The sequence below is a fragment of the Porites lutea genome, chromosome 7, assembly GCF_958299795.1.
Source record: "Porites lutea chromosome 7, jaPorLute2.1, whole genome shotgun sequence".
NCBI classification, from domain to species: domain Eukaryota; kingdom Metazoa; phylum Cnidaria; class Anthozoa; order Scleractinia; family Poritidae; genus Porites; species Porites lutea.
Genome location: NC_133207.1, coordinates 32431912 through 32441297, shown reverse-complemented (window position 1 = coordinate 32441297; position 9386 = coordinate 32431912). Strand labels below are relative to the sequence as shown.

Sequence of the window (9386 nt, the reverse complement as noted above, 5' to 3'; positions counted from 1 at the left end):
AACCAGAAATTCAACCAATTAAAAGGAAAGACTTAGAATTTCATTTTCTCTTGCATTGTCCAAAATATAAGATCCCAAGGGAAAAATTCTACAATCAAATCCAACATAATTTTGTTGATTTTAATCAGCTCTCTTGCACAGTATTAATAATTAAATTGATGAAATCACAGAATTTTTCTGTAAATTCACATTTGTTAAAATATATTTCATTATGTTATGATTTACGTATTAATAATTTGTTATTAAATCATACTGATGACACTTGATTGGCCATTTTAATCATTTTTGCATTGTATTATCATTAGTGTAAATTGTAACTTTATCTTAAAGCTTTTGCAATACTGTAAATTTATAGTAATGCAAATAAAGCTTATGTTGTTGTTGTATTACATTTAATCGAAAAAGCCCACCCTCAAATCACCTTGGTATCTTTAATTAGCAAAATCAATAAGCACCGCAGCGCTCTTTCGAAATTTCCATCCCATTTTTTTACAATTTGGTTTGCGCGAACTTAAGAGGTCACTTAACTGACTGAAGTTTAATACGCAGCCTTGCAAACTCAGTTAATGGGAGTATCACGTACGTACTCTACGATTAATAAAATTTAAAGTTGTTTAGGGAGATACTTTATCATCACTTTCATCATACTTATTTCAATACCATACTGCTAAGAAGAAATCAGTGAAAGTTCAAACCTTGTTTTGTTTTGAACTTTCATTTCTTCTAACGACGGGTTTTTAAATTTATATCGATATGCTTCAAGCTTACATCAGCAATGGTAATCAACATATTAAGGTGATTCCCTGGTTTTGCACTGCGCATCTCTTACTGTGCATAACAAGATGGCCGCCGCAAATAAGAGCATGTGAAGTAACATTATTAAAATGAAGTTGACTGAAGAGAAACGCTATTGGAAGTTTTGCTTGCGGTTGTTTCTTGCCGAGATGAGACTCAATGTGTTGGGAATGTGCATAAAGCGTAAGCAGTACGCGTGTTGCTGAGTTCGACTTCCTCAGGGAGGACCTCGCCTAGTGGATGTTTAACTTGTGGTTACTCACCTTGATTTTTATTTAAACGCTTTCTTTATCACATTCGGTCCTAAATGTGATATATCGATGTAAGGTGATGAAGGTTATTCGGGTGGCGCTGTTTCGATTAAGTGCTTTTTTTCAAGCTGTGTTGTGCCAGAAAGTGTCGGGTTTGTGTCATCGAGTGTGTGTGTGTGTTTAATTTTTGGCGCTAGCCCTGGTAGGCGAAGGGGGTTGTGGGGATGCTAGGACCGTTCCCTGGAGAGAGAGCTATCATGGAAAAAATATAAATGAATGATTGAGACAGAGGAAACACCCGGGGGGTACTCCCTTATATAAGCTATATAGGTATTTGCCGACCCATCGGGTAGGGTTTTTGCGCCGTTTTGGTCTGAAAACGGGCATACACTTTGCCCATTTTGGTCTGGAATGGGGTATGGTTTTCGAGGGAACTACGGGAAAATATGAACGTATTTATCATTTCAATTCCAAATGAGTAAGAAAGAAAGAGAAATATGCGAATTCGAAACGAATATGAGGAATTTTTTTGTTTGCGCTCTAATCTAAGTAATACTAACGTAATTTCTGCCTAAAGGCTAGGTCTGAAAACGGGTGTGGAAAATGACATTTTTTGGTCGCGTCAGGATTTGGGGAACCGGACGGCACACCCCACCAAGAATTCCCAGAAGTATCCGCCCCGGGGGGGAACAGAACAAAAGGTTTTGTTTTGAGCAATGCGTTTATTCAGTTTAATTTCCACAAATATTTGTTCACGCAAGAATTAAGCCTTCACTTAACCTACAATTTCTACTTAGCATTGTAAAGGACTCTGATCATTGACCATGAAGTCGAACAATACTTTTAACATTGCATTTGTATACTCATTGCACCAGGATGTAGCCCATCGCTTTAATGCTTTTGTCACCATTGTCTGTAACATGCCAGGCTATGTTTCCACAGGTGTTGGCATCAGAAGGATAACCACCAGTACCAAACCCAATTCTCGAGTCAGGGGAAACACAGTTGTATTCTTGGTTACTTATGATACCTATTCTTGCTCTGCTGCACCGCTTCCACAGCCCACGAGAATTGAACCCTTCCTTGTTACAATTTCTCTGCAGCGATGCCTGTTGGCCAATCAGCTTCTTCCAGGTATGACGATTCAAATTGGTTGAACGGTAGTTTCCGTCAGCGATCAGGGAGTGTAAGGAGTTGGCTTGTTTGTTGATGACGATCGAATTAACTTGATGGCCGATCTTCATAGCGAGGCAGATCTTAGTGAATGGTGTGCTCCAGTAGGTGGGTAATTTTGTTTCTTGATAATCAAGCAGGGTCTTTCCTGCAGAGGGATTATGGTCCTTCTTGGCGGTCCACAATGGTGAATCGTAACGAAAGGTATTCTAAACAGATAAAGAATGATATATCGTCAATTAACAAACCGTTTTCACATGACATCACAGCAGTCACATTCTGCTCCAAACGTTTGTAAGACTATCCAATTTGGCCTTCTAGGCCCTTGAGGTCAACTACATCCAACCTCCTTCCCCTCCCCAAGTAGTTTTAAGAATATCAAGGCTAAGACAATCAAACGCCTGGTAAGAATTAAAATAATGTAATAAGTACCCCAGCCAGGTAAATGACGTGACATGGCCAGATTCCTCTAAACATTTCGCTGTGATGATGGTCAATGGCCGCCATCTCGGTGTACTAGTGAGCCAGTGTGAAGAGGCTACATTATATGACTGGTAGTTTTACGACCCGTCAAGATGAAGCGAATCCTGTGGTCTGTGCAAGAAACAATTTCGTTTTTGGCCATGTAATAAATCCTTGATTTACCAAATCTTCGGTCAAGAGGAATGGACACTGGGCTGGTTCTTTTTCGCGTTTTTATGGACCTCAACTCGGTCTCGGTTCATAGAAACGCAAATAAAAAGGGACTCAGCCAAAATCGAGCCATATTAGCCTCATGGTTTGTCAGTAAAGCCCTATTCTTGTAAGAAACCTTCGCGGTAACATTTTTGCGAGCGGCACACAAGATTCTCCCCTCGGGCTATCTCGGATCACCCACTTTTGCGCAACTTTGTTATGGTAGGAAATATGCCAAAAAGGGTAAAAATTAAATAAAATCAATTTCTGTACAAAAATTCTGCTCCTTCATTGAAAAACGAACAGTTCATCTGTGACTATGCACTGGATTGAAATCACGCCCTTTGCCCCATTCATACCAAAGCTTAAAATTTACCTAACAGCTAATTTTAAACATGAGCCGGAATGGTTTTACACAACAGACTCACATACCGTGCGGTCCAGTATGGATTGGCAATTTCCAAATTTGATATTTCAGTACCTGTACCCCCAGCCAAAAGCTGACAGTATGTTCGTTTCAACTAATTTTTTAAAAGCTGTTTAGTTACTTTTCTAAAACCAGCTCCGCTGTTCACTCACATTGCAATCTGACGCAAAACTGATTTGCTAGCAATTGTCGGTCGCAATTTTAGCAAAAAATAGTTTAAAGGAAACTGCTTGAGGTTGATCGATGGGTCATTTAACAATTATTCCACGAGTGCGCGTTGGATACGAAATGGTAGCTTAGCCAACGAGGTCGCGTAGCGCCGAGATGGCTATAATCATCTCATATCCAACAAGGGCGAGTAGAATAATTGTTTTATCAAGAACGCCCACAAAACAGTATCGAGAATTCTTCCCGACTTTATTTGTAAAAACAACCGATTTTCAGCTTGTTTTTAATTTTGAGCAGACGCGTACAGTTACCATATTTGGAGAGCATGGTATAATTAACAATTATTTCTCGCGCCAGAGTGAGCTCTGAGTCAATAGCCCATGAGGCCGAAGGTCGAATGGGCTATTGACTCAGAGGCCATGAGGGCGAGAGGAATAATTGTTTTAGTAAAATCCAACTAGTTGGTCAAAAATATCGAGAATAAAAAAAATTAGCTAGTTAAAGCTGGACTTTAATCCTTTTTTGCCGCCAAAAAGCCCGCGCTTTTCGCTACTAGTGGGCTATAACATATAGCCTAGTAGTAGCTCAACCAATCAGAACGCAGCAGTGATAACAGACCACTAGTTGGATTTTATTAATGGCTCATATACCATGATGGCTAAGCCAATCAGAGCACTAGAATTGCATTATCCAATGAGTCAGTTTTTAATAGTGGGCAATATACCATAGAATCGATCACGTATATTCAGTCCTACATCTTCCAAATATGGTAAACGGCGGCTGGTTATGAAGAATTAGTCGAGGGATTGGAGCCGATCATGAACGCGGGCAATATATTATCAATGAATACTACTAGTAATAGTTGACACTACAGCTGCCCCCGTTCTCTATTTGTCGGTCAATAGTATTCTTGCTTGTTGTGTAGCTCTTCATAATGAAGATTTTCACACATATTCCATACAATAGGTGAGATAAATACAGGAAACGCAGTTTCAGTTTCAGTTCGATTTACACAGCTTTGATCAAAACATTCTCAGTTTCGAGAATAGTTTATTCTAAACCATAAGAAAAGATTTAATTAGAAGTTGAATTTTTCGCTATTTCTCTTTCACTTTTTACATTCAGTTCATTTTATTTGCCAGAAAGTAAGCCTTAGAAATTAAAAGGACGTTTGATCAGTTCACGCTAGCGCATTCTAGTCTTATTTTAAATTTTACAGCGGAAGGACATCTGTGAGCAGGGAATAAGTCAGCACAGAATTTGATTTTCGGCGAATTTCTGTAATCGTCCCTGGTTCTGCTAGTCATAAGTTAGCCGTTGTTCACTCGTCTTGCTTGTTTGGGGCTGAGTCTTATTCCGGTCAAAGAGCGAGAAAGAGTGTCTGGCAAGGTTTCCAATCAAAAAATTGTGAACTTGTGTCTGGCAAACTCTCCATATATATACACAGTTATACGCACCTTAGAACTTCACCTGCGGTTAACGAGTGTCTTTTGGTCCATAACACGTCATAACTTTCAAAACAACAGCTCCACAGAATTTCACTGATAACACGTAACGCAAAAGAGTATCGAAGTATGACTGCACAATAAATGTCACAAAATCTACCTAACCGGTCCCCTCGCGATTTTCTGTCTTTACGTCATCCTAACTATTTCGTACTTGCGGGAGCAAACAATAGAAACGTCATCATTACCTACCGATTCCTCGCGGCCCCTGTTCAAGCAAGTCGAGATTTTTTCTGGCATACTGACTGTATATTCCAACTGTAAGTAGTTTCCTTAATATACGTGCGAGTTACTAGAGTGCCTCCTCGGGATTTCGCCTTCTGGGCGAAATCCCTGCGGGGGCAAAAATTGTTGCATCGCTGCTGCTATCTTTTCGCCATCGGTCTTCATGACGAGCGTCCATCCACCTCCTCCACATGCTCCAAGCTCAGCAGCTTCCATGTGACAGTAAACAGGAATTGGTTTGGACCCCACATTCAGGAAGTAGGCTTTGTTTTCACGCTTCCTAGTAAATAGATATTTATGTAATGATATATTTTTGAGGCACTGTATGAAATCAAGCAAGATTTGTTTTCTCTGCATGTTTTAGTAAGGGACCGTCCTCATATTTAATCAGATGCAATAAACGATTGGATTTAGAGACATAAAAAGAATAAATGTAAACAAGAATATGACAATCTTTCGCACGTCGCGGAAAAAACTGACATTTGGTATGGAGCAATGTCGACCTTACAACAAAGAAAAACTTAATGAACAATTTATATACCTCGACAGACGCACGGTTACAAAAGTAGTACCAGCCGAATGCAGCGAAGGTTGTTTGAATCGGGTGGTGCCGCCTAAAAAAGAATTATATGTACCCGCTCGGAAAGCTGCAGTAAAACGGATAGTTAAGGCGTTGAAGCCAGAAATGTGATAATTGACCACAAATGTAAAAGTTTTCAAATGTAATACACATGAACCACAAGTGTAATAAGGCCCTCATATGAAATGAAAACCGTAGTTTCTTAACGTGTATTGTTTTTTTATAACAATATATTTCGGCTGGCCATACCAGCCTTCTTCAGGTTTACAGATCAAGAAGGCTGGTATGGCCAGGCGAAATATTGTTATAAAAAAACAATACACGTTGTTATGAATCAGCTTTGCAGTAGTCTTTGGACTTCTCGTTTTTGGTGCTTTCTACTTACATGTTTCCAGCAGATGCTGCCCTGCCACAAGTTTTTGATAAAACGAAAGATCAATAAATCATACGAAAAGACATGAACGATTCCTGGAATTCTGTGTTAGATTTGCTAGTATACTCAAAATGTCCAATTAAATGAAATTCTGGACCACAGGTACAAAACACTAGCCCTTAGACATCATTAACCCTTCTTGATGATGGCACGTCTTGTTCGGAATGGCATAGCAGATTTTGCGTTGCTGTAAACACTGTGTGAAACAATTCAAAGGTACTGTCGGGAGTATAGCTGAAAGCATGTCTGTTAAATTGCCAGCCACACTAATTATCCAGCCAGAATATGTCTTCTACACTTGGGGAAATACACAAAGTTTGTGGGTTCCATTATTTTGTCAGCAAGTAATTATTTCTCTCTGGAGACGCTCAGTGCTGCAGTAAAGACTGCTGTGAGTGCTTTTTAAGTCGCCCCAGTGATGGGAATTTGACTCAAAATGGAGACCCAAGGGTGGGGAAATTGACATTTGAAAACTGAAAATGTAAAATTTCCCGTGGGTTCCCCCCCCCCCCCCACCCTCCCATCCTGGGACAAACTATTGATAGGTGCATCAGATCAAGAAAACATTGCGTAACACTCGCATAAAACGTGACAGTTCATGTGTGTCGGCGTAGAACGTGTACGAAGAATTTGACATATACTGTACTCACAAGGTATTATCATAAATTTTCTTGCAACTTGACTCTATCCTATCTGTAAAAAAAAAATCATTGACAATGCGTCATTCCGTCATTTATTCATTCAGGACAGTGCGCATGGCCTTCGAGCGAGTACGTCGCGCTATTTTGCGCTCTTCAAGTAGTTAGTTGAGGGTCTCAATGGCATAGGCGTACGGGAATTTTTTTGCCAGCGGGGGCGGTAAACCATTTGCCCAAAAAAATCTCGCAAGTTGCCCAAATTTTTATGAAAGAGTCGAAAAGAAATGAGGGCCATATTGCAACAACATAGGCCGTCCTGGCATATGAAGGCGGCTCGATACAGTTTTTAAGGGTCAATAGCATAAACTACGTCGCCATAAACGAACATTTGGAAACATTGCGACCACAGTTGTATTATTAAAGATGAAAATTTGTCATCATCCGGGTTGCAATGACATCGGAGTTGTCATAGCAACGAAATAACTCCTTTATCTATTTTTACTTCAGCAATGATTCTCGGCACGGGAACCTTACAAAATCGTTCACAGGAGCTTTTTTCTCCAATACGGTCGCCTCGATGTTCGTGAAGTTTAAGCAAAGCCTTAAGAGTGTTATCGAGATATTTTGGAATTAAGTTTTTATTATTAGAAATACGGTAAGAAAAGGAAAATCTTGATTTTTGGCCGTTATCTGTAGAAAACGAAGCACCTCATAGTAGTTTAAATTTTTTTAAAAACATGTGTGAAAGATCGTGGAGATAGCTCTGCTTGATTGCGGGAATGGAAAGAAGGTTTTTCATTAGTATGTATCGAGACACTCTTGTTAGCGGTTTTGTAAACATTTCGGTCTACTTTTAATAACAAATTAGCGAATAATTTTAAACCGCTCGATAAATTTTTTGAAAGAATTAAGATTCTTCACGTAATTCAAACTGAGAATTAATCAGCCACTTCTTCATTTTCATACCCATTGTAGCCTTCGTAGCAAGCGTTTCCTGTCGAACTCGCGCGGAAACGCGTGCTATGCAGGCTATACCCATTGCTAAATGCTATCTACTATACACTGTTCTTCGAGTGGAGATGATTCTAGAAAGTTATGCGAAAGTTTATTTTAATCAATTCACGACTGGAAATAGCCCATTCCAGCTAGTGCAGTGCAGTATAGTGCCCAACAAAAAACCCCTGCAAATATGTAAATTTCTCATCAGATGCTAGGCAACCACTGTAATGTAACTGGATTGTTACGCCGACTTCAAGTTAATATTCAGGTCTTTATAAAGTAATTAAATAAACATGGAGACGTCTTTAAAAACTGGCTTTGCCCAAATTTTCTCTCGCTGCCCAAAAAATCCGAGTTGCCCAAAAGTTGGGGGGGCTGCAGCCCCCCTCGCCCCCCCCCCCGGCCCGTACGCCTATGGGGATAACGAAATAGGCGTAAAACGGCCAAAAATTTAGTCGATAGCCGTAAAAATTGAAAAATTTTAACCGTTAGCCGTAAATAGGGTAAAAAAGAGTTAACCGTAAAAGAAATTGTTCCCTAGATTTGTTAAATTTAAGGAAGGTGCTAAACTCGCTTCTGGTTACGTTTTTATTCCCCGGCTACTTTTGACTCCGTACGCACGTTAGGCCAACCCCCTTTAGGTGTTGACCTAGACCTAGGCTCCATTTCCGCCGCTCTCTCGAATAATCAAGTTTTTTCGATAGCAAAAATTTGGCTTCTTGCTGGGGATTAATATTTGGGATTTTCAGGAGGTTATGCCCTCGAAATACTAGTGAAACAACACGCAGAGATGTCACTGTTTGTAATTAAAAAACACGTTACCGATAAACAACAATTCCCTGTTTTTCTCTGACGCTACGGTAGACATTGCCATGCCTATTCCCTGTACGGCTTCTTCCCACGCAATCTCGGTCAAGGCATTTCCGTGGCGTATCTGAGAAAAAAACACTCGTTTGGACCACGTAACCCGAAAAGCATTAGCCACGCGGAATAATGAGGCCTATGGACAAGGCAACGGCAGAGAGTCGTTCTGTACAGTCCTTTGCTACTTACTGGAAACGGGAATTTTGTTATTGGCAGTTTTAACACTATAGCCAGAAATGGATTATCCGTCTGAGACTAGCCTGTGTAAAGTCGCCCCCTTCCCACAGACACCCCTTTTCCGATTTTTTCTGAGGGGAGGGGGCGGCTGTACACAGGCAGGGTATCTGAAACGGATAATCCATCCTCAAACTGTCCGTCAAAATTGACGGATAAAGTCAGGCGACGGATAACCCGTCTCACTCGAATAATCCGTCTCTAGTGTGAAAACGGCCATTTCTGTTCTAAATAAATGTCGCGCCCCGGCCTTGAGTTGGGCGTTCGCGCGTCTGCTTTTGCTTTTTCCCAAAGATTAATTTTAAATTGACTATTGACATTTCTATGCGTAAAATAATATTAGAGGTGGAATACTTTATAAAAAGTATGATCTATCAAATGTGAAAATTTTTCAAAAGAATAGCTTATTTCATCCCGAG

The 9386-nt window shown here is 40.1% G+C and overlaps 1 protein-coding gene across 1 annotated transcript; it reads right to left on the bottom strand.

Moving 5' to 3' along the window:
- Positions 1–1909: 1909 nt before the first annotated feature.
- LOC140944075 (uncharacterized skeletal organic matrix protein 5-like) lies at positions 1910–5450 on the bottom strand. The gene is made up of 2 exons (XM_073393189.1): positions 5361–5450; positions 1910–2428 (listed from the first exon to the last, which is right to left on the bottom strand). The coding sequence occupies exons 1-2, from the start codon at positions 5433–5435 to the stop codon at positions 1910–1912; spliced, it is 594 nt and encodes a 197-aa protein (XP_073249290.1). The 5' UTR covers positions 5436–5450.
- Positions 5451–9386: the final 3936 nt, after the last annotated feature.

What these genes read in the sequence shown, in the direction of transcription:
- LOC140944075 (XM_073393189.1), bottom strand. Translation starts at nt 5,435, where the DNA reads ATGGAAGCTGCTGAGCTTGGAGCATGTGGAGGAGGTGGATGGACGCTC. An exon ending in AGACCGATGGCGAAAAGATA is followed by an intron (nt 2,429 to 5,360) that starts GCAGCAGCGATG and finishes TTATCTGTTTAG; the next exon opens with AATACCTTTCGTTACGATTC.